Genomic DNA, 24,616 nt, shown 5'->3' on the forward strand with positions numbered 1-24,616 from the left:
TATGTATATGCATGTATGTGCATGTGTGCATGCGTGTATGTGTATATATGTGTCTACGTGTATGTGTGTATGTGTATGCATGTGTCTATGTGTGTATGCATGTGTGTATGTATATGTGTGTGCATGTGTATGCATGTATATATGCATGCACATTGTGTGTCTACATGTCTATGTGTCTATGCATGAGTGTATGTGTATATATGTATGTATGTGTGTGTGTGTGTGTGTGTGTGTGTGTGTGTGTGTGTGTACTTTTCTGGATTAAGCTGGAGAAAAGCTAACTTCCCGCCACCACGACTAAGTCTGAGGATTCCAATCCGGGTCCTGGGGTGACAGTTGAGCATGTGTTGACTTAGAATTCGGGGTGCGCCCAGCGGCCATGGGCTTGAAAGGTCTCGATCCTTCCAGGCGTGGCTCACGTGACATCATGTGTGGTGGAATGTCACAGGCCTGAGGGGCCCCCCTCCGTCCGCTGTCCCCCATCCCCCATCCCCTGTCCCCCATCCTGGATGGCCTGCACCCCCTCCCCTCTACCTCTTAGACCAGTGGAGGAAGCAGGCCAGGTCCCTGCCTGAAGTCCCAGCTAGTCAGGCCGGCTACCAATCATGATTCTCACTTCTCAGCCTCCCGAGTTAGCTGGGATTACAGGTGTGCGTCACTGGTGTCTGCCTCTAACATCATCATCATCATCATCATCATCATCATCATTCATTTTCTTGCAGAACAAAGTCGCCACCGTTGCAAATAATCGCGTCGTGAATTCGAGGCAGCCTCTGTGTGTTTAAACGGTAAACTCAGAAGGGAGCGGGAACAGTCAATCAGTGTTTTGGCTGGGACGGAGTTTCTCTGAACCGGGTCTGTGGTTTTGTCGCTTCATTAGTAATACCCTGATGACTATTTTTCTTTGAACGTCTTTGAATGCTGTCTCGGATCAGAAGGTCTCTGGGCAAACCCTAATTGCTGTCAGGGAAAGCCTCATTTTTCCAGCCATGGCTCCTGAAATGGCGCAGCTCGTGGGCCGTACTGGATTGGGGGGAGAGGAAAGTTCACGTCCAGCTGGGGCCTGGGGTCTGAAGCTTGGATGGGGGGAGGGGGGTCAGTAACCCAGAGGAACCCCTGCCCTCCTCCCCCAAGTCCAGCTGCAGCCGGGGTCGTGGGTTGACCCACGAGGAGGTGCTGGGTGTGGGGTGAACTGCATCTCCGCCTGGGATGGAGAGCCCAGCCCCCCCTGCCCCCCGAGAGACCCCGTCTGCCCCTGCTCAGTGCTGCGCCTGAACCGCCTCACACAGCTGTAATCCATGCTCTGCCACCACCGCCACAGAGGAGTCTGAAGCAAGGGAAGAGATGAAAAGTCCTTCAAATGACCTTCACACCTGGGGTGGGGGGGCGGTGAGCAAGAGGCTGATTGCCGAGTGTTCACCAAGGACAAAGGGCCTGCCTTCCCTCCCTCCTTCCCTCCCTCCCTCCCTCCCTCCTTCCTTCCCTCCCTCTTTCCTTCTTTGCTCCCTCCCTCCCTCCCTCCTTCCTTCCTTCCTTCCTTCTTCATTCCTTTCCTGGGACTTGAACTCTGGGCCTGGGCGCTGTCCCTGAGCTCTTTCACTCAAGGCTGGTGCTCTACCAATTTGAGCCACAGCTCCACTTCTGGTTTTCTGGTGGTTCCTTGGAGATCAGAGTCTCACCGACTTTCCTTTCCAGGCTGGCTTTGAACCTCCATCCTCAGATCTCAGCCTCCTGAGTGGCTGGGATGACAGGCGGGAGCCACTGGCTCCCGGCCCTTCTTGGGTTTTAAGACTGGGGTAATGCAGGGCAGGGATGCTGAGCGGGCCTCCTGGCTTGGCCTGGCTTGGGGTGAAGTGGCTGGGTACCTCAGGTCCTTTCGGGAAGGGGCTCCGCCTCCTAACCCACCCTTCCCAGAACTAACCACCTACGGAGGCCACCCAGAGCCTTCAAAGTCCTGCCTCCCCTCCCCTCCCTCCTCTACCCGCTCTGTGGTCGCTTTGCAGTTGAACCACAAAGAGGGCATTTTTGTTAGTGTGTAGAGAAACCCAGCCTCAGGACGGCCCAGCCCAGGTGGACGGACCCGAGCCACAGAGCATCACAGAAGGCGGCTTAGAAACATAGAGACTCAGGAACAAGGATGGAGGACCGTGGGGCCCGTTCTAGAGCCCAGCCGGGTAACAGGCCTCGGAAGACTTTGGCCTGTTCTCCTCCAGCCTCTGCAAGGAAGCAGGCCACACAAGGCCTGGCACCCCGCGCCCGGGCGGGGCCCCGGGGCAGGCCCGGACTTGACCTTGACTTTGAAGCTGTCTGGCTGGCAGCACTCACCGGCTCCACGCTATTTCCAAGTGTGAGAGGAGTGGTATGGGCGTGCATGGGTGTGTGGGGGTGTGCGTGGGGGGGGGGACTGTCAATGTTTTTCAAGCACAGATGGTTTATTTGTCCGTCTTGCAGAAGCAGCGGAGTTTTGGCTTGATGGTTTGTTCTGGATTGTTCTAGGGTGGGCCTTCTTTCCCAGCCAGGGGAGAGTGCTTGTCTTTTCCTGTTCTGCTGAGCATCTAGCCACTTGGCACCAGTGGGTGATGCTCATTTACCTGTCATCTGGGGGGGGACAGTCACCCCATGATTCTAACCCCCCCCCCCGCCAGGGATGGGCATTGCTGTCTCCCATGTCTAGGCCCGGGATTGGTGGTGTCGGGTTTCCTGACTCTGGACACACACACACACACACACACACACACACACACACACACACACACACACACACATTCTCTGTCCCTCCCTCCCTTCTTCCTTCCCTCCTTCTCTCCCTCTCTTCTTCCCTTCCTCTCTTTCCCTCCTTTTCTCTCTCCCTTTCTCCTCCTCTCTCCTCCCTTCTTCTCTCTCTCCCGTCCCTCTCCCCTCTCCCTTCCTCCCTCCTCTCCTCCCTCTCTCCCCCTCTCCCTCCATCTCTTTCTCTCCCTCTCTTCTCCCACTCTCCTGTCTTTCTCTCTCCTCCCTCCCTTTCCTTCTCCATCTCTCTCTTCCCTTTTTCTCTCCCTCTCTCCTTTCTCTCCTCCCTTTTCTCCCTCCTTCTCTCTCCCTCTCTCCCTTCCCTCCTCTCCTCCTTCCCTCCTTCTCTCCCTTTCTCTCCCTCTCCCCTTTCTCCTTCCCTCTCTTCTTCCTTCCTTCCTTCTCTCTCCCTCTCCTCTTCCCCTTCCTTCTCTTTCCCTCCCTCGCTCCCTCTCTCTTGCCAGCCCCTCTCTTTACTTCCCATCAGCCTCTGCCTGCCTGCCCCCTGCCCCCTGCCCCCTGCCCCACGCGTGGACGGGGCTCTGGACCCTCTGGACTCCGAGGGCCGTGTCCGCCGAGGAGGGTTCTGTGGACAGAGAGAGTGTGGTGTGGGCCAGACTGAGCAGGTCCCAGAATGCCTCACAACTCCCAGCCCGTGACTGTCTTTCTGTCTATCTATCTATCTATTATCTATCTGTCTGTCTGTCTGTCTGTCTGTCTCTGTCTGTCTGCCTGCCTATCTATCTATCTATCTGTCTGTCTATCTGTCTCTGTCTCTCTGTCTGTCTGCCTGCCTATCTATCTATCTGTCTGTCTGTCTGTCTGTCTGTCTCTCTGTCTCTCTGTCTGTCTGCCTGCCTATCTATCTATCTGTCTGTCTGTCCTTCTGTCTGTCTCTGTCTGTCTCTCTGTCTCTCTGTCTGTCTGTCTATCTATCTATCTATCTGTCTGTCTCTCTGTCTGTCTCTCTGTCTGTCTGCCTGCCTATCTATCTGTCTGTCTGTCTGTCTACCTGCCTGCCTGCCTACCTATCTATCTATCTATCTATTTATCTACCTATCTGTCTTCTCTCTATCTACCTACTCATCTATGGAGCTATCATCCATCTATGTATCTATCATCTACCTATGTATCTATATGTGTACGTATGTATCATCTATGTATGTACCTATGTATATATGTATGTATGTATGTATCCACCTACCTATCTATTCATGTATCCATCCATCTATCTATTTATCTATCTATCATCTATCTACCTATCTAACTAGCATCCTCTCCTATCTATCTATCATCTACCTACCTTCCTGCCTATCTATTCATCTATCTATCAATCTATCTTCTATGTATCCATCATCCATTGATTTATCTTCTATGTCTATCATCCCTCCATCCATCTATCATCTACGGCTCACCTCTCCCCTCTCTCTCTGTCTATCACAGACCTCCCTCTCCCTCTCTCTGTGCAGATATTCGAGGAGTGTATCAACGGGACAGAATTGGTCATCAGGGACCAGAGCAGCTTCCAAGGAGATCCCTGATTGGAAAACGGCACCGTAGAACAAACCCTCACTTAGGAAAGATTGGCCCCTGTCCGCTCTGTATTTCCTTTGGACTCTCAGTTCCCCTTTGTGTGTACAAGAGCTGCATGCACACACACACACACACACACACACACACACACACATGTGTTCACGTTCTACTCAGCTTGGTAATTTGGTCCCCGCTTCCCTGTCCCCTGCGGCCTTCCCGTACCAGGGCATTTACCGGGGTAATGAACAAATGATCTCCTCGCGCTCTGCTCTATAATTTCCTTCTTAGCGTGCACGCAGGTTGGAGGCCTAACTCCCTCCCCAGGAATGGAGGCGAAGACAACGGGTGGGATTCTCGTGGAATCATTCTCTCATCCCAGATCATAATCCTTCGGGCACCTTCCCAAGAAGATTCTCTCTCAGAATGGCTAAAAATCGCCTCCCTAAGCCTCGGTGGATTACTTTCCCCCTTTTATGTGTGCCAGGAGGCTGGGGGAGGGGGTAGAGACACAGCAGGTCTTGTTCAAGCACAGAAGAGTTTACTAGACCTCCGCCGCCACACAGATCCCCGGCTTGAGCCAAGATCTCATTTCTTGAACAGTGAGTGAGCGTTCAGCGCCTAACCTCATGTTTGAACAACCCTGGGTAACTCTGGTCTCTGGCTTTCCTGTTTGCTGCTTCGCTTTCAATGCCCGAATTCAGACGAACAGGAGAGATGGAAAAAAGCTCCCTCCCCGCACCCCCGCCTCCCCCCATCCCACAGGGAGGTCACCCCGTCCATTTCTCTGAAGGCAAGAACAGAGGAGTCTCCTAGAGCATGCTCAGCGCACAGCCATAGACTCCAGGCGGGGTGAAGGGGGGGGTGTCTCTGTTTTCATATCAGAAACATTGGGGTCCATTTCAATTTGATACCATCGAGAGAGAGCCCTCCCCCCACCACGTCACACTCAAAATATACAAAGCCACTGGGCTGTCATCCCAGCTACTCCGGAGGCTGAGATCTGAGGATCGCGGTTCAAAGCCAGCCCAGGGCAGGAAAGTCTGATCTCCAGTGATCCACCAGAAAACCGGAAGTGGCGCTGTGGCTCCAGTGGTAGAGCACCAGCCTGCAGCGAAAGAGCTCAGGGACAGCGCCCAGGCCACGAGTTCAAGTCCCAGGACCGACACAAATAAATAAATAAACATAGAATAAGAAAGAAACATATTAATGTATTTCCAGGTTGTCTAGAACAACACATCCTCTCTCTCAGCTGTATAATTAAGTTTTCTCATTTGCTAGGGCCGCCTGCTGGAGATCCAGCTCACTCACATCCTAGGAACAAGCCAGCAGACTTGGGAAGTTTAGGGAATGTAGTGCAGCCCCAATTCTTATAGCTGGACAGGGGCCAGTACTGATGTATGATGCTTCCTCTTAAGAGCAATCCGTCCTGCAATTCCTTATTTGGCTTTATTTGGTGCTCTCGGTGCTTAATTTGGTAAAGGAAAGTAGGTTTCCTATTACCCTTCTTCTACAATGGCTGACAGATGCGTGCACGTATCTATCATTACGACTCAGCTGAGGAGTAGCACCACGGGCCGCCGTGTATTACCAGCTAGCAAATACATTCCTCCTGCCTTGGCTGGAGATCGGAAGCTCCGCTTGCTACTGATAACCAGGAGCCTCTACCTTTATTAACAAGACAGTTCCTAGCCGGGCACCCGTGGCTCACGCCTGTCATCCCAGCTACTCAGGAGGCTGAGATCCGAGGATCGCAGTTCGAAGCCAGCCTGGGCAGGAAAGTCCATGAGACTCTGATCTCCCATGAACTAGCAGAAAACCGGAAGTGGCGCTGTGGCTCAAGTGGTAGAGCACCAGCCTTGAGTTGAAGAGCTCAGGGACAGCCCCCAGGACCTGAGTTCAAGCCCCAGGACTGGCAAAAATAAAAATAAAAAATAAATGGTGTGCATTAGCTATGCAGTGTGGTATGGTGTCCCCTCCCTCCCCCCCCAAGATAGCAGCTTTCCTGAGTTTCCTGAGGCTGTTTACATGGATAAAGCTGTGTGTCTTAACATCATCCCTTAGCTTTGTCTCCCCCCCCCCTTTTATTACTATTTAATCCTAGTTAGAATTAACTAAGGCAAAAATTATATATATACACACACACATATGTATATATATGCATATATCTATATGTATCTGGGTTGTGCAATGGTTCATGCGTTGTTGCGATTATGATACAGTTGGACCAAAGTCTGTCAGCTTGTGATATTTCCCTTCCTTGGTTTTCCTTTCTGTTAGATTTCTTGAGGCTGCTATTTTATTGCTTTTTTGGGGGTGGGGGTCCGGTGGTGGGGCCTGAACTCTGGGCCTGGGCGCTGTCCCTCAGCTCTTCAGCTCAAGGCTAGCGCTCTACCACTTGAGCCACAGCGCCACTTCCGGCTTTTTTCTTTTTGCTTATGCGGTGCTGAGGAATCGAACCCAGGGCCTCAGGCATGCAAGGCAAGCTCTCTCCCACTGAGCCACCTTCCCAGCCCTGCTATTTTATTTCTGTGTTTGTCTGGAGGCTTGAACTCAAGACCTGGGCATTGTCTCTCTTGAGCTTTTTCGCTCAAGGCTGGCGCTCTACCACTTGAACCACACACACACACAGCTCTACTTCTGGCTTTTGCGTTGGTCCATTGGAGATAAAAAGTCTCACAAGACTTCCTTGTCTGGGCTGGCTTTGAACCTCTACTCTCCTATCCTCCAATCTCAGCCTCCTGAGTAGCTGGGATGACAGGCATGAGCCACCTATCCCCAGCCTGAGGTTTCTTTTTACCCTGACACGTAAGAGAAGAGAAATAAACGGAGTCAACCCTGAAACAGCCCCCCTTACAACCCGAAAACCCTGGAAAATTCGTAACAGGAGCCAGCCACCCACTTGCTCCCCAGCAAAGAAAGAAATTTTCTCCTTCTATCTGTCCTCAGCCAGAGACAGATGTCACAGAAACTTCAGTTGGGCCACCATTTCAACATCTCACCGTTTCCCCCCAGAAGAAATAAAACAACGACGACGACAAGATTTACGAATGGCAGTATCAAACCAGAAGTTTATTATAGCTCATCCTACATGTCGACAACCTGGAACTCCCTTACTTTTCCAATATGGGGGTGAGGGGCACAAAGGTAGGGGACACAGCCAGACAGGTAGCCTCAGGAATCAAGCATCTGTGTGTGTGTCTGTATATGTCATAAAGCTACAGCTTGGGGGGGGGGGCGCTGTGGGTTCAAAACCAGGCTTTCCTAAAGACGCCAGGCCGGGCCGGTGGCTCCGTCCTTGGCCGCTCACTTGGCTCCTCTGCGCTTCCTGAAGTAGCGGTTGTAGGCCGCGTTGTAGCCGTAGACCATGGCGTAGCGCTCACAGAGCTTGTAGTCATCGCAGGCTTCTCTATTGACCTCATAGGGCGGCTTGTTCCGTTCTCGGATCCTGGGGAAAATGGCGCCAAGGCCAGAATTGAGATGCACGGAGACAAGGGGAAAAGCAGAACCAAAAGCGAAAAGGAAGAGGAAAAAAATCAGAAAATCAGATATTGATGTCAACAATATAATTATATAGAGAGATGGCATATAAGGTAATAGATACAGAATATAATAATAGATATAGATATAATAGATAATAGAATGATATAATAGATAATATATAATAGGCAGTATATAATAATATAATAGATACATAGTAATATAATACATATACGATAGATAGCATATAATAGTATAATATTAGATAGATAGATACATAGATAGATAGATAGATAGATAGATAGATAGATAGATAAATAGATAGATAGATGGATGGATGGATGGATGGAAGGTAGGTAGGTAGTAGGTATGTAGATAGATTAGATAGACAGACAGACAGACAGACAGACAGACAGACAGACAGACAGATAGATAGATAGATAGATAGATAAATAGATAGATAGATAAATAGATAGATAGATGGATAGATAGAGGAAGGACAGGGAGAGAAGGTAGAATACACTTTAGTTTTGTTGTTGTTGTTGTTTGAAAGAAAGCAGAGTATTTCTTCCTGCCTTTCCCTCTCCTTTCTGTGACTTTCAAAAAAAAATTGGCTTCCTTTTTTCTGTTGTTGTTGGTTGTGAGGCTTGAACTCAGGGCCTGGGCGCTGTCCCTGAGCTCTTCAGCTCAAGGCTGGTGCTCTACCACTTGAGCCACAGCGCCACTTCCAGTTTTCTGGTGGTTCATGGGAGATCAGAGTCTCAAAGACTTTCCTGCCCAGGCTGGCTTTGAACCACGATCCTCAGATCTCAGCCTCCTGAGGAGCTGGGATGACAGGTGTGAGCCACCGGTGCCCAGCCTTAGATTTCTAAATATTCAATTGTCTTTGTATATTGCTTATTTATATATTCATATAGGTCAGTCCTGGGACTTGAACTCAGAGCCTTGCATTTTTGCTTAGATTTTTTTCCCTTCAAGGCTGGTGCTTTAACACTTGAGCCATGCCTACACTTCTAGCTTTTGTGGCTAACTAGAGATGAATCTCTTGGAATTTGTTTTTCCTGGCCAGGCTGGCTTTGAACCTGTGTTTTCAGAGTTGAGCCTCTTGAGTAGCTAGGATTACAGATGGGAGCCCCAGCGCGTGGCCTGGGTGGGTGTACACGGGTGTGCATGTGTGTGCGCGTGCATGTGCGTGCACTTGAGTATTTCTCGCTCCCGCAGTTCTTGTACGTACCTCTCCTGGGCTTTTGCGCGCCATCTCTGCTGTGGGGACATGAAGGTGTTTGCATTCCTCCTGTTAATGAACGGGCCTTCAAGCAGACAAGAAACAGGGGCCGTGTTAGGGGAGCGGTGGCTGGATAGATTTCCAGGAAGATTCGGCGTTCCACCCAGAGTTAGACAGAAGCAGAGGACGGCCAAGCAGGCGTTCCTGAAATGCATCCTAGCCCAGAAAGCTCAGCCATCCCCTGCTAGGACTGAGACACTTGTCACCTTGTGTTAGTCCCTCAAATAATTTATTTGAGGAGAAATGCTCATCCCCAGGCCCCGAACCTTTAAAACAATATAAAAATCATGAACAGTTAAAAAAACAAGAGCGATATTCTACTTGAAGTTCTTTTTTTTTTTTTTTTTTTGGTGCCAGTCCTGGGGCTTGAACTCAGGGCCTGGGCACTGTCCCTGAGCTTCTTTTGCTCAACGATGGCGCTCTACCACTCGAGCCACAGCGCCACTTCTAGCTTTTGCTGTGTATGTGGTACTGAGGACTTGAACCCAGGGCTTCATGCACGCTAGGCGAGCACTCTACCACTGAGCCACCTGCCCAGCCTCTGCTCGGGTCTTTTCTGTGCAGAAACTTAATGGCCTTGAACTTACTATGGAGGGTGCTGGGACTGCGTATTTTTGTCTTTGCTATGATTTTCACCCCCTCATTTTCCATTTCTGAGGCTAATGTGGCACTGACTTAAACTTTTCCAAATGACATTTCATGTCTCTGAAGTAAGTTGAAAAAATGGCACATTATATTTTCAACGGCATATTATATTTCCCCGAGCTTCAATGGTTTGCTCATTTTTGATGGCTGTATTTTTTTTTAAAACCATCATTGCATTTTTTTAAAATGGACTTTGATTTTTCCAAAAGAAGCTCCTCTTCTTCTTTTCCTTTTTTTTTTTTCCTTAAATAACTCCCCCCAATGACACGTCTAGCCACTTGGCTTCTTGAAAGAGGGAAAGAGGGAGGGAGGGAGAGTCATGAAATCAAGAAGTCAAAAAATTCACTTACTGACTTCGTGCGACTCCATGCTCTCGTGAGATTCTGGAATTGAGAAAGAACAGCAACAACAAAGATTCATCATCTAGTTATTTATCAGACACTCAAACGGTCTAAGTATAGGGATGGGAGAGGAGGGAGAGTCCAAAAGATGCTGAGAATATACTTAACAATGTGGTTATTACAAACTCCAGGAATCTAGGGCTTTGCCCGTTCTCAGTCTCTACGTGGGCAAACGCTTGGGTTTAATCTGATATCTGGAGAAATAGTGATTGGTTTGAGTTACCCCCCCCCCCCCCGGCTCTGGGGGTCCTCAGTTCAGCACCCTGGGACACGTTCAAGGCTTGGGCACTGAAAATGAGCAATGAACTCTCTCTCTGGCAGACTGAGCATCCTTGGCTTCTGAAGGAGAGCAATAGAAACATCCGGAAGGGATTTCTCTGGGCAGACAGAGAGAGAGAGCTCAGCGGAGCCTGAAGGGCACATTTTTCTCCATTTTTCTAAAGCCTGGGTTAAATCCTCTCAGTCTCCCAGAGACCGGAGGAGGAGAGGCCCAGGGTGCTTTCTGCCAATCTGTCTTACACAGAAAGTTCGTGAAGAACTTCAGGAATGAGCAGGGATAAACCTCAAGACTGTGACTGCAATCGAGGCTTAAGAAAAACCAGACAAACCAGCACACACACACACACACACACACACACACACACACCACACACACACAGAAAGAGAAGCAGCAGAATGATATTAAATAACTTGGTTTCCAGAATAACTTTCCAACTCCTCTTTGGACACAGACAGACACAGGCCCTGATCTCTAGAGATCCAGAAAACAAACAAACAAACAAAACTCACTACTCTTTATCTTGGCGGGGGATAATGGACATCAGGACTTTGATTTTCCTTTCTCGTTTGCAATGAATTTGTTGGGCATAGGCAGAAAATTCATAATAGCAGCCTATACCCAGTAGGGGCTGAAATACTTCAGAGACAAACTGATTTTCTTCAAGCTACAGCCTTTAATCCATAGCATATGTAATAATATATATAAAATTATATATATGTACATAAAGATGTATATATATTATATGCTAGATTGCCGGGGCTGGCAAATTTGATAGTTTCTTCTGCAAATCGCCTGGGGTGTAGACTCACCCCAGACAAGCCCTCCCTTCCCGACCCCCTGTAGAAGCTGCTCATTAAAAGTATTTGGAGATCGCAGACCCGAGATCCACAGGCTTGATGGATGGATTCTGTATCCGTGGAGATCTGAGAAGTTTCCCTGCCCAGCCTTGAGCTGGAAGAAGGAGGAGGGAAGGGCAGAGGGGAGGGTGGGGGGGGGGGGTAAACCCAAGCCAAGTCTCACCGTAGCACACAGCCAGCAGGGCCAGGGCGGCCAGGACGGCAAGGAGGAGCAGATGCTTCATGGTTGCGGGGCCCGTGGCTCGGTTTCCCCCCTGCGTCTGTCTGTCTGTCCGTCCGTCCCGAGGTAGGGAGAGACTCCTGCGGGCTGGTGGAGACAGAGGCTGAACCCGGTTTTTTTATAGGAACTTGAGCAGCTGACAGGGGAGGGGCCGGAGGGGTTGGGGGGAAGGGAGGGAAAAGGGGAGGGGAGAGGGGCTGGCCTCCATCTGGCCTCTGGAACTTTCCCAAAGATTCCTTGCTTCCACGCGCTAGTGGGCACCTTTCCCGGGGCGGGGGTGGGGGGTGGGGGGGCAGTTGGCTGTGTGACCCCAGGATCTGCACACCGGGGCTTGGCCTTCTCCCCTGACCTCCCCCCTCCCTGGCTGGACACACAGCCACCAGTGCTGGGTCTGAGAAGACGGCAGGGGGCGGAGGGGGGGGGGGGGAGAGGAGGAAGGGGCTGTCCTGACAGACAGATGGACGGTGGGACAGGGGCCCCGGCAGGGCTGAGTGTGTGTGCAGCGGGGTCCTTGTCTGACGGCGACCTTAGTCAGCGGCTGTGGAGTTTGAGGGGGTCACAGGCCGAACCCCCACCCCCCCCAGCAGCCGGTCACAGCACCCCCCTGCCCTCCACATCTCCACCCTCCCCACCCTCCATCCAACTCACCTGCTCATGCAGCCCTCCCTCCCTCCCTCTTTCCCTCCCTCCCTCCCTCCCTCCCCCTCCCTCCCTTCCTTCCTTCCCTCCCTCCCTCCTTCCTTCCCTCCCTCCCTCCTTCCTTCCCTCCCTCCCTCCTTTCTTCCTTCCTTCCTTCCTTCCTTCCCTCCCTCTTTGTTTCTTTCCTTCCTTCTTTCCCTTCCTTCCTTTCTTCCCTCCCTCCCTCCTTCCCTCCCTCCTCCTTCCTTCCTTCCTTCCCTCCCTCCCCCTCCCTCTTTCCTTCCCTCCCTCCCTCCTCCTTCCTTCTTTCCTTTCCTTCCTTCCCTCCTTCCCTTCTTTCCTTCCTTCCTTTCCCTTCCCTCCCTCCTTCCTTCTCTCCCTCCTTCCTTCCTTCTTTTCTTCCTTTCCTTCCTTCCCTCCTCCCCTCCCTCCCCCTCATTCCTTCCTTCCTTCCCTCTCTCCTTCCCTCCCTCCTTCCTTCCTTCCCTTCCTCTCCCTCCCTTTTTCTATCCCTCCCTTCCCTTCCTCTCCCTCCTTCCTTCCCTCTCCCTTCCTTTCCTTCCCTCCCACCTCTCCCCCTCCCTCTTCATTCCTTCCTTCCCTCCTTCCTTTTCCTTCCTTCCTTCCTCTTTTCCTTCCTTCCTTCCTTCCTTCCTTCCTTCCTTCCTTCCTTCCTTCCTTCGTCCTCCCTCCCCTCCCTCCCCCCTCCCCCTCCCTCCCTCCCTCCCTCCCTCCCTGGCTGTGGTGTTTTGTGTCAGTTCTGGCCTGGGACTATAACTGAGGACCTGTGAAGGCCTCGTTCCTCTCCTCCCTGTGCTGAGGACGCAGATTTCGGGACATCTCCAGCTGTGTGCTGAGGACGCAGACTCCGGGACGTTTCCCCCCCGTGTAAGGCTGTGCGTGGGGCGTGCCAAGCCCCCCGAGGGGCGCGGCTGCTGCGTTTCTCGCCTGTGCTGACCTTGGCCCTCAGGCAGCAGCGCTCAGCCCCGGCCCAGAGGAGGAGGACAGGGCGGGGGGAGGGGGGGGAGGTCCACCACGGGGAGACATCTGCTCAGAAGAGACTTGTTGGGCTGGGTGCCGGTGGCTCACACCTGTCATCCCAGCGACTCAGGGGGGCTGAGATCTGAGGATCACAGTTCAAAGCCAGCCTGGGCAGGAAAGTCTGTGAGACTCTGATCTCCAAGGAACCACCAGAAAACCAGAAGTAGAGCTGTGATTCACGTGGTAGAGCACCAGCCTTGAGTGAAAGAGCTCAGGGACAGCGCCCAGGCCCTGAGTTCAAGACCCACCGCCCAACAAAGAATAAAAAGAGCCTTGTTAGTTGGAAGATGGGGAAGAAGCCAACCAACTAACCAACCAACCAACGAATGATGTCTTCTTTTTCTATTGTGTTTCTGGGACCCAGCAATGGCATCAGAGTGACCACTGATCTATTTTTCTGTACCAACTCCATCTCTCTCCGTGTTGCTGGTCTCTTCTTCTCCCTCAAAACTCTCCTAGCAGAGAGCCCTTGGTTTCTTTGAGGAATTTTCCTGGCTCCAGTTTTTTTTTTTTTTTTTTTTTTCTGTTCCCTGGGATTTATTTACAGAACGTTGGTTTTCCTGAGTTCATATTATTATTATTTTATTTACTTATCTATTTGTACTGGCAGCACTAAAACCTTTACCCCCTGCCAGTTAAAGAAAAAAAAAAAAGGCAAATAAGAAAAGAGGAAAAAAAAAAAAACACCAAAAAAATCAACAACCGGAAGTCACTTTCTAGGCCACGAAGGGGAAATAATGGAGCTGTAGAAATTAGATGTCATGGGACAGCAGCGTAGTCTTTGGGGAAGCTTCTGGAATGGATTCGGAGTCTCTAGTTTCTTAACTGACCTGAGTTTTCCAGGCAGAGAATATCCCCGCCCCCTTTTCTTAGTTTGTTTGTGATGAGCTCAGTGTTTATCAATTGCAGGTGTGGCTGCAAAGGTTAAATCAACGGAGTCCCGGTTGGAGCAACGGTATTTTCCCCCCTTCTTCCTATACAGATATTCCCCACCTTTATTAAAGGCTTTGACCTAAAAATGATCGAGCGGGAGAATGCTGATGGATGGGGTTGGTTGGATCCTCACAGTGGCCATATTGAGGGGTGGAGCCTAGGGAGAGGGCCTTAGGCCTTTGGGGGCGTGGCCTAGGCCCTTGGGGGCGTGGCCTTGCCCATTCCTGTTTTCCTCTCAGGTTCACTAAGGTGAGGGTCTTTGTTCCATCGCCTGCTGATTTCTCAACTCTCCACAGGCCAGGAGCCCCCCCACCCCCTCGCCAGACCCCCCGAAACGATTACCCAGAGTCGATCTGTGTTCCTTTGAAAGTAGATTATGTCGGATATTTTGTTCCAGTGAGGAGAGGCTGACTTGCATAGGTGGCAAATAGCTTCCGAGATGGAGGCCTGTATGCGTGACCGTGTCATCTGTGAGGCCCTGGAAGGAGCCAAGTTCACCCATCATCGTTTTTTTGTGATTGTACATTTCATAATAATCGCAGAAGCCAAGTATAGTTGCCCACATTTCTGTGTGTGTGTGTGTGTGTGTGTGTGTGTGTTTGGGCTAGTCCTGGGGTTTGAACCCAGGGCCTGCGTACTGTCTGTGAGCTTTTTCACTCAAGGCTGGTGCTCTACCACTTGAGCCACAGCTCCACTTCTAGACTTCTTTTTGCTGGTTCATTGAAGATAAGATCCCCATGGACTTCCCTGCCTAGGCTGGCTATAAATGGTGATCCTCAGATCTCAGCGTCCTGAGTAGCTGGGATGACAGGCGTGAGCCACTAGGCAGGGCTCCACACTTTAAATTTTTTTTAATTAATTAATTAATTAATCTATTTATTTGTCCGTTGTGGGGCTTGAACTCAGGGCCTGGGCGCTGTCCCTGAGCTCTTTCACTCAAGGCTGGCGCTCTACCACTTGAGCCACAGCTCCACTCTTGCTTTTCTGGTGTGGTTTATTGGAGATCAGAGTCTCACGGACTTTCCTGCCCTGGGCTGGCTTTGAACCGTGATCCTCTGGATCTCAGCCTCCTGAGCAGCTGGGGTGACAGGCGCGAGCCACCGGCCTGCTGGTGTGGTCTGATGATTCTGTCCCTAGGGTTCTTCGAGCACTTAATTTCAGAGTAAGCGTACAATTAGATGAAGATATACATATGTAACGGATCATTCCTTTAATTAAAAAACAACACAGAATGATACTGACTCCAATTAAGCCTGGAACATGAACAGACTTCTGAAGACAAGGCTGAATTCAGTGCCGGAGCCCAGAGTCTCCCTCTCCTCCCTTCTCCTCCCTCCTGCCTTCAGCCCTCTGCACACTTCAGATCGCATATAACGCGCCAGCGCAAACATGGAACTTTCCAGAAAGCTTTTAGCTCGCTTCAGGAATCACCGAGGCTTCACCCAGGCTGGGAACTTGTGTTTGCTGCCTGGGATCTGGTCACCAAAGAAACCTTTCATAAAGCCAATTTCTACTTACTGAAGAGGTCAAGTGAATAATTAATAATTAATAATAATAATGAAAAGGAAACCTTAACCTCCATTTATATAATGCCCCTTTAACTGTTTTCCAGAGCCAAAGACAGAGCTGCTTCTATGTCTCCGGCCTTGGCTGGAGCGAGGGACGGTTGCTGTTTATTCTTCTGGCTCTGGGTGAGCTCTGTCGTTGGGGAGGAAGGCTGGGGCTTTCTTGGGCCTGAGGAAGAAAGTGCCATGTTGGAGCTGTCGCCCGGTAATTCCTTACAGTGGCCCAGTCAGTATTTTAATTGGAGAAAAGTGGTCAGGACATTCAAGACACCCGCTAAATACAGACTGGAGGGCTGGGCAGGTGGCTCGGTGGTAGAGCGCTCGCCTTGCATGCATGAGGCCCTGGGTTCGATTCCTCAGCACCACATACACAGAAAAAGCCACTAGTGGCGCTGGGGCTCAAGGGGTAAGAGCGCCAGCCTGGAGCAAAAGAAGCTCAGGGACAGCGCCCAGGCCCCGAGTTCAAGTCCCAGGATTGGCAAAAAAAAAAAAAAACACCCATAAACAAACAAGCAAATTAGCAGAGAACACTGGGAAGCCATTTCCTCATGCTTCTTGTTGCTCTGTGTTCCAGTCCTGGGGCCTGAACTCAGGACGTGTGCACTGTCCCTGAGCTTGTCTTGGGGCCGGTGCTCTAGCACTCGATCCGCACCCCTACTTACGTCTCTCTGGCTTCCGGTTCCTCCTAGGCCAGCAGTGTGCAGAGGGGTGACAGTGGCATCAGTCAGGTCACGAGCATGGCTCTGTGGACCCTGCCCCCCCGTCCCTCGCTCTCTCCCCCAGTGTCTCCCTCCCGTCCCCACCCACGAGTGGTAGAGTTCATTCTCCACCTGGTGTCCCGTGAGGACCCCGGCTGCCTTGGTTTCCCCTCTGTCCCCCCATTTCTGTGCCCCCCTCATCCTCCCAGAGACAGAGAAACCCACTCAGGAGACAAAAAGGAACAGAAATCACATGGCAGGATCAGACCTCTTGCGTCCGTTTCCCGAGTCCGTGGGATCGCTGCTCTTTCCTCTGATCACAGGCCTGGCCCTTGGAGCTCCTCCCTCCCAGCGTTCCCCTCGGGTCTGGCTGTGTGTGGATGTCCGGTCCCGGGTCACCCGTCTTGTCTCGGGGTGTTTTAGATCCAGCTCCTGCAGATGAGGGAGAACATGGAGTCCTGGGTCTCTCTGAGCTCGGCGGACCTCACGTCACACAATCCATTTCCCCCCGGGAATGACACCACCTTGTCCTTCCTGATGGCGGTGGAAAGTTCCATTGTGTACAGCTACCACATTTTGGGGATCCACGGGTCTATTGTGGGGCATCGGGACTGTTTCCGAAACCGGGCATTTTGTTTTTGTTTGTTTTTAAATCAGAATATCTTGGTTTGAACGCTGGCTCTGCCCCCTTGCTTATTTTTTGTCAGTCATGGGTCTTGAACTCAGGGCCAGCGCTGTCCTTCAGCTCTTTCACTCAAGGCTGGTGCTCTACCACTTGAGCCACAGCACTACTTCCGGTTTTCTGGTGGTTCCTTGGAGATCAGAGTCTCACAGACTTTCCTGCCCTGGGCTGGCTTTGAGCCATGATCCTCAGATCTCAGCCTCCTGAGTCGCTGGGATGACAGGCGGGAGCCACCGGTGCCTGGATCTCTTGCTTTTTGTGTGTGATAGCCAACAGATCCACGCAAACTCCTGAGCTTACTAATATTTGTCCATGACACAATTAGGGACCATCAAACCCTGACTCAGAAAACGATTTTATGGATGGAATCAGCCTCCATACATCTGCCAACTTCAGGCTGGTGTGTAACACGCACACACACAATTTTATAGAACCTTGGTTCAGTTGATAACTCAGTTGACAACTGATAACCAAAGCAGCTATAATCTTTTTCTTTTTTTTTTTCTTTTAAAGGGAGCCACACGGAATTAACCAGGCCTTTCTTGTCCAAAAAGAACATCAACAAAAAAGGGAAATCTGGAAAAGCTCAGTTTGGTTGGCCACGTTGCTCCGTGGCTGTGTGTGTGTGTGTGTGTGTGTGTGTGGCTGTTGAGCAAAGCATTTGATGGTTTTTCAGCTGAAATGCTGGCATGTTTCTTGTGGCTCTGTGCTTTTAAATGATTGCGTCCTTGAGATGCATAAACAAGATGGAGCCGGGATTATACACCAGCCAGCGTGGAGGGAACTCGGTGTGCTGATGCGATTTTGCAAATGGGATGGTCCTGTCCACGCCCGGCCCTGCAAACCGGGAACACGACGCTGTGAAAAAGCTCCATTCGGAGGCCCTGTCCCCTCCTTTAACATCCTGGGGGCTGGGGGGAAGAAACTTGTCCTGCCAGGGTTGGATGGAAGAGCACTACATCTCATGGAGCTGAGGGCTTGCAGTCTGGTTTCATCGTCTTTTATTTTGCAAACGACTCCAGGAGGAGGAAGATGTAGGGCTTGCAGTATGGTTCAAGTATCAGGGAAAAGTAGAGTCACAGGAAAACCTGGGCGGACCAAAGGAAGGAGAAGAGGCCAAGAAAATAAGAGAAAAATACGGTGGTGGGGAGGGAGTTGGGGGGAAGGGGGTGAAAATGGGGGAGGGGTAACACCGTTCAGAAAGAAATGGACTCCCGGCCTGACTTATGTCACTCTTTCTTGAGGATGCATTTTTTTTTCCACTACTATTTTATGAGCAAGGGATCCGACATGAGACCCATCTCTTGTTTTCCTGGCCTCTTCCCTCCTTAGTTCGGTCTCCTGTTTACCAACCTTCCTAATAACACTAAGAAATACTTAATTTAAAAGAATACATTGGGGCTGGGCAGGTGGCTCAGTGGTAGAGCGCTCGCCTCGCATGTATGAGGCCCTGGGTTCGATTCCTCAGTCCCCCCTACACAGAAAAAGCCAGAAGTGGCGCTGTGGCTCAAGTGGTAGAGTGCCAGCCTTGAGCAAAACGCGCTCAGGGACAGCGCCCAGGCCCTGAGTTCAAGACCCAGGACTGGCAATCAATCAATCAATCCATCAATCAATAAATCAAATAAAAGAATACATTGAAATGGGGTTAAGCTGTCCTTGAATTCATGTCTTTCAGTCAGCCTTCTGGCTTTGGTTAAGCCCTTGAATTCATGTTTATCTGACTCTCATGTTTATCATGTCTGACTCTCTGATGTTTCTTTTTTTTTTTTCTGGTTGGTCATGGGGCTTGAACTCAGGGCCTGGGCGCTGTCTCTGAGCTCTTAAGCACAAGGCTAGTGCTCTATCACTTGAGCCACAGCGCCACTGCTGGTGGTTCATGGGAGATAGGAGTCTCATGGACTTTCCTGCCCGGGCTGGCTTTGAACCGTGATCCTTGGATCTCAGCCTCCTGAGTAGCTGGGATGACAGGCGTGAGCCACTGGTGCCAGATTGCTGAGGTGTTTGATTATCTTTTCCTTTCCTTGATCTTTATAGAAGGACACTGGGCTGGGATTACAGGCATGAGCTTCCCTGCCCAGAGCAAGTACTGGATAGGGGAGAGGAAGGAAATGTTGTCTCTCTTCCCCTTTTCCAAGAATCTGGCTGTGTTTGTTGGAACTAGTTCTGGCCCTTCCTGCTCATCCTCAGACCAGGCTGCCACGTGAACTTTCTTACAATGTCAAAGCCAGAGCCCTGAGAAGAACTCTGGGATACACACACACACACACACACACACACACACACACACATATATACACATATACACACATATATACACACACTTATGTAATATATATATCTTACATATATTTATATACATTTATTTATATATATTTATAGCTTATATTTATAGGTTTTATTATTTATATATGTATTGATTGATATATTTATATATATTTTATATATATATTTTTTCAGAGCCCAAAGTTTTGGAGGACAAATCACAATACCGATGTTGGCTGTGCTGTATCTCCTGGACAGGATCTGAACATATGTTTTTAATATTCGACCGCCAGAAAGAAATCCAATGCACCACGGTACGAAACTAATATGAATAATAATAATAATGAAAAGAAGAAGTTCTTGGAAGCGCCGGAGGTCGGATTTGACCCCGGTGATCCTGGCTGCTGGCCTCACTGAACCCCCCACACCCACGGCTGAACTCGATCTGGTGCTGTCTTTGGACCAGGCCCCCACGGGGGCCAGGTGCAGGTCACCCCGCTGCCAGCTCTCCTGGACAGGGAAGATAAGCAGGCTGGATGCCGGAGGCTGTCACAGGAGGGCGGCGAGGTCGACTTGGAGGTTGAAGGAACCCTGAGAACTTCTGCAGAGGTCAGGCAAAGGAAAAGACAGTCAAACACCTTAGCCATTTGGGTGCCGTGGCTCCCGCCTGTCATCCCAGGTACTCAGGAGGCTGAGATCTGAGGAGCCCGGTTCAAAGCCAGCCCAGGCCAGGAAAGTCTGTGAGGCTCTCATCTCCAATGAACCACCAGAAAAAGAAGTGGCTCTGTGGCTCAAAGGGTAGAGCACCAGCCTGGAGTGAAAGAGCTCAAGGACAGCGCCCAGACCCCGAGGTTAAGGCCCACAACCCACCAAAGGAAATCTATTTCTTTGTAAACACGCAAGTCAGTACAGTATCTTGTGTTAGGTCACAACTTTTTACAATAGTTAAAGCATTTTTTTCTCTGTTCTTCCAGTAATGTCAGTAGCTTTCTCAGCCTCTCTCTCTCTTTGCCTGTGTCTTTGTCTCTCAATCTTTATAGTTTAATAGTATTTCACGAAGTGGATGGATGGAGGGATAATCATATGTGGGCCGTGCTCAGGGGCTTTGGGGAACAGATCTGTGAGAAACGAGTGGGAAGGTTCCAGAAGGCGGATGCTGGATTTCTTTTTTTTAAAATAGCGACCCTGCCCTCACTTCCTGAACTCCAACCAGCCCAGACTGGTGTGTTTGTCTTTCCATTTTGCACAATGTCTGCAACAACAAGAATACATTTATTAAAAGCCAAATAAACCGGGGGTTGAGTCCTGGCACGGGCTAGCTGGACGGAAATAGAACGAATGGGTCAGCTGCTCTTTCTCTTTCTTTACCTTCTTCTTCACTTTTTTTTTTTTCAGTCTGGGTCTTGAACTCGGGGCCTGGGCGCTGTCCCTGAGCTCTTTCACTCAAGGCTGGCGCTCTACCCCTTGAGCCGCAGCGCCACTTCTGGTTTTCTGGTGGTTCATGGGAGATCAGAGTGTCATGGACTTTCCTGCCCGGGCTGGCTTTGAACCGTGATCCTCAGAGCTCAGCCTCCTGAGTCGCTGGGATGACAGGCAGGAGCCACTTCCCCCCACCCCCCAGCCTAGTTCAATTTTTGCTTAAAGTACATAGATCATGTAATGACGGCATTTGCTCACCCTCCTCCTTCCTCTCCCAAATACGTTTCTCTCACCTGCTATTCATCGCTGTGAACAGTTCATTAGTTGTGAAACCCACTATGACACTAATTACAACAAAAGATTTATTTTCTGTACAATTAGGATGACTTTCCTCCCCTCTTAGGGGTTCTACCAGGCACTGTCGGCTCACACCTGTCATCCCAGCTACTCAGGAAGCTGAGATCTAGAGGATTGTCGTTCAAAGCCAGCCTGGGGCAGGAAAGTCCGTGAGACTCTGATCTCCCATGAACCACCAGAAAACCAGAAGTGGAGCTGTGGCTCAAGTGGTAGAGCACCAGCCTTGAGTGAAAGAGCTCAGCGCCCAGCCCTGAGTTCAAGCCCCAGGATCGATAAAGTACAAGGATAAAGCATCTCTTTTTTCATGTGAGGGGTGCATCCCTTCTAGAAACATGTTCTGGAAGCTGGAAAGGAATGTGGGAAGCAGACATGCATTCCACAAACCAGTCTTTGCTGTGGTTTGGGCTCTGATCTGATTTTCGTGGGTTTTTTTTTTTCCTTTGGTGATTAGTAACGGTCGGCCTTTTCCAGGAATATTTCTCTGAGCTTCCTATGGGACAGAGATGGCTGGCCTTCTTCAGCCATGAGTTATCTAAGGACAGAGCCCTTTTAAGTCTCCTCCTCAGATTCCCATCTCTTCTGAGAAATTTAGAAAAAAATCCTCTTTGACTATAGACATTGGGAGAGTCAGTCATGTGGAAGTTGCATCTTGTGATTGGAGCTTTAATATTATTATTATTATTATTTTGGTGGTGTGTGAGTGTGGAAATGACTCTTAAAGTTGTAATTAGAATCACACAGCTTGGGGGACATGGTGACTTTTCTTTCTTTTTCCTTCAGGAATCCCTGAGAAACCGGAACCTTGTATAACTTGGCAGATTGGCAGATGAGCTGCTGGAAGGGCTGTGAGCTGGCCAGAGCCTGCCGTGAGCACAGCACCTTTTCCACACTTGATGCATGGCTCGTCCATTCACTCCTGGTGTGAACCGGGGCTAGGCCAGCCTGAAGCCACCATGTCCTCGATCAGGGTCCCACACCGCGTCCTGCGGTCCTGTGGATGTCCACCACCACCGGCCCCTCCTTCCTCCCACGGAACCCACTCATTTCCACTCTGTGGACCAACACGACCTTGTTCCTTCCTGTTGTTAGTGGTGCTGGGGGGGGGAAGTTTGAGGGGAAGAGGGGTGCAAATAGAGCGAGTGAGTCAGGGCAGAAGAAACTGCGGGGCTGAGGGCTGAAATGACAAGCCCTCGTCCCTCCTTTCCGCTCAGAGGGGAAGTTCACCGGGAGTGGGAGAATCGCGGGATCGGGGGTGGGGGACACAAAAGAACCACTGGTTAGTGTGACAGCTTTGATGCTAAAGAAAAAGGGAGACCCAGGGAGACCCTTCCACCCTCGACTCTTCTCCGTTCTGTGCTCCGTTCAGTGGCTTTCCAGATGTTCCACCATTGGTGTAAATGAGCGCCAGGTAGGGGAGGAATCTAGAGTTGAATCCCACACCGGTGCTGGCTCACTGGTGAGTCCCACTCAAGTCTGCCTTCCTTCTCTTTGTGAAGTAGGCCAGGACCCTTGTCCCAAGATTTTTATTTTGGTTGATCCTGGGGCTTGAACTCAGGGCCTGGGTACAGTCCCTGAGCTCTTTCACTCAAGGCTGGTGCTCTACCACTTGAGCCACAGCGCCACTTCTGGCTTTCTGGTGGTTCGTGGGAGATCAGTCTCACAGGCTTTCCTGCCTAGGCTGGTTTTGAACCGGGATCCTCTAGATCTCAGCCTCCTGAGTAACTGGGATGATAGGCGTGAGCCACCAGCAGCGCCCGGCTTTGTTGGAAGATTTAGGTATCTGAAAGTACATTGGAAATTGAAAGGCGTCCTTAAATTCCCTCTGAACTCCACATTCATCCTAGGCCAGGAAATTGGCTGGCAGGGGTAGAAATGTCCTAAATTCAGCTCTTTGGGATTGGACCTAATTTCCTTTCTTCTTTCCAGTCCTGGGTCTTGAACTCAGGGCCTGGGCTCTGTCCCTGAGCCTCTCTATGCTCAAGGCTGATGCTCTACCGCTTGAGCCATGGCTCCACTTTGGGCTTTTTTGGGGCGGTTCTTTGGAGATCAGAGTCTCATGGACTTTCCTGCCCAGGCTGGCTTTGAACTGCGATCCTCAGATCTTAGTCTCCCGAGCAGCTGGGGTGACAGGCGTGAACCATCCATGCCAGGCTCAAGCTGGAGACTGCTGGAGTCTGGGGGGGGGGGAGGAAGGAGGGACAGGGTGACCCTGACTTGCACTCTTGTTTACACAGGTCGAGGCCAGCGTCTGTATCCACACCCAGGGCGGTGGCACCTCTCCTGGACGAAGAACAAGCAGGCCTTTGACTTTCACACTCTCTTCCCAGCCTCCACCAGCCCGGCTATGGTTTTATTCCCCCCTACCCCCCCTCCCCGGCCAGCATTTTGCCACTTAGGTTCTTTTCTTCTGATCCCAGGGCCTGCTGAGAACAAGGAGCCATCTGTGTGTGGACAGTAAGAGCCTGTGGTCCGGGGATGTTAGCCCGACGCGGCTCCCACCTCCTGCCTCCCACGCGGGCTGTGTACCACACCTGCTTAGTCCTGGCCAACCCTCAACCTCTTACCTCATGGGCTCCCCGCCCCCAGCCTCTCCGCCACACACCAGCGGCGTTGGTGCTCGGGCTGCCTGGTCCCCCACCCGCCCCGCACACGCCACCCAGCGGCCCGGGGGCCCAGGTCTGTAGCGCCTGGCCTGAGTGTCAAGCAGCCAGGGCTCAGTGTGAAGTGCTCTGGGCTCCCCTGGGCAGCCGGCTGGACACAAAGGGGGGAGCAATGGGGTTGCCTCTTACTGATTTAAAATTTATTTTTATACTGTGATGACAAAGGTGGCAGGCAGAGAGGTGACAGTGACATCACTCAGGTCACGAGCGCATTTCTCTGTGGACCCTGCCCCCCCGTCCCTCGCTCTCTCCCCCAGTGATTCCCTCCCGTCCCCACCCACCAGTGGTAGAGTTCATTCTCCACCTGGTGTCCCGTGAGGACCATGGCTGCCTTGGTTTACCCTCCGTCCCCCCATTTCTGTGCCCCCCTCACCCTCCCAGAGACAGAGAAACCCACTCACGAGACAAAGAGAAAAACAAAGACAGCATAGAAAAAAAAACCTTCCTGTGTCCATTTCCTGGCGTCCATCTTGATAGGCTAGTTATTTAACTGAGTGGTTGAAGCACACAGGGGATGGGAAATGCTGTCAACATAATTTTCCTTTTTCCTTCCTTCCTTCCTTCCTTCCTTCCTTCCCTCCCTTCCTTCCTTCCTTCCTTCCTTCCTTCCTTCCTTCCTTCCTTCCTTCCTTCCCTCCCTTCCTTCCCTCCCTTCTTCTTTCTCTTTCCTTCTTTTCCTTTCTTTCTTCCTCCCTTCTTCCTTCCTCCCCTCCCTCCCTTCCTTCTTCTTTCTCTCTCCTTCTTTCCTCCTTTCTTCCTTCCTCCCTTCCTTCCTTCCTTCCTTCCTCCCTCCCTCCTTCCTTCCCTTCTTTCCTTCCCTCCCTTCTTTCCTTCCCTCCCTTCCTCCCCCTTTCTCTTTAACATACTTGGTTCATTTCGAGTTCAAAACCTGG

At 50.9% G+C, this 24,616-nt stretch overlaps 2 protein-coding genes across 3 annotated transcripts in view; both read right to left on the reverse strand.

Annotated features, from left to right (window-relative positions):
• Window positions 1-1,525: 1,525 nt before the first annotated feature.
• Window positions 1,526-11,572, reverse strand: LOC122101011 (matrix Gla protein). 2 transcript variants are annotated; one of them, XM_042671377.1, is made up of 5 exons: window positions 11,411-11,572; window positions 10,060-10,092; window positions 9,014-9,089; window positions 7,604-7,747; window positions 1,526-1,544 (listed from the first exon to the last, which is right to left on the reverse strand). In XM_042671377.1, the coding sequence occupies exons 1-4, from the start codon at window positions 11,469-11,471 to the stop codon at window positions 7,606-7,608; spliced, it is 312 nt and encodes a 103-aa protein (XP_042527311.1). In that variant the 5' UTR covers window positions 11,472-11,572; the 3' UTR covers window positions 1,526-1,544; window positions 7,604-7,605. The 2 variants fall into 2 exon arrangements, with proteins under 2 accessions (XP_042527311.1, XP_042527310.1); XM_042671376.1 differs by lacking the exon at window positions 1,526-1,544 and having other exon boundaries at window positions 7,343-7,747.
• A 12,911-nt stretch (window positions 11,573-24,483) lies between these two features.
• Window positions 24,484-24,616, reverse strand: part of Arhgdib (Rho GDP dissociation inhibitor beta) — a 37,341-nt gene continuing 37,208 nt past the window's right edge. The window contains exon 7 of the mRNA XM_042671381.1: window positions 24,484-24,508. Within this exon, the coding sequence (XP_042527315.1) occupies window positions 24,507-24,508 (2 nt within the window). The 3' untranslated portion in view covers window positions 24,484-24,506. The remainder of the gene's footprint in view (window positions 24,509-24,616) is intronic.

The sequence above is a fragment of the Dipodomys spectabilis genome, unplaced genomic scaffold (assembly GCF_019054845.1).
Source record: "Dipodomys spectabilis isolate Male_0828 unplaced genomic scaffold, ASM1905484v1 ptg000615l, whole genome shotgun sequence".
Taxonomy (NCBI): Eukaryota; Metazoa; Chordata; class Mammalia; order Rodentia; family Heteromyidae; genus Dipodomys; species Dipodomys spectabilis.

What these genes read in the sequence shown, in the direction of transcription:
- LOC122101011 (XM_042671377.1), bottom strand. Translation starts at nt 11,471, where the DNA reads ATGAAGCATCTGCTCCTCCTTGCCGTCCTGGCCGCCCTGGCCCTGCTG. An exon ending in CCTGCTGGCTGTGTGCTACG is followed by an intron (nt 10,093 to 11,410) that starts GTGAGACTTGGC and finishes TCTCAATTCCAG; the next exon opens with AATCTCACGAGAGCATGGAG. An exon ending in CGCGCAAAAGCCCAGGAGAG is followed by an intron (nt 7,748 to 9,013) that starts GTACGTACAAGA and finishes CATTTTCCCCAG; the next exon opens with GATCCGAGAACGGAACAAGC.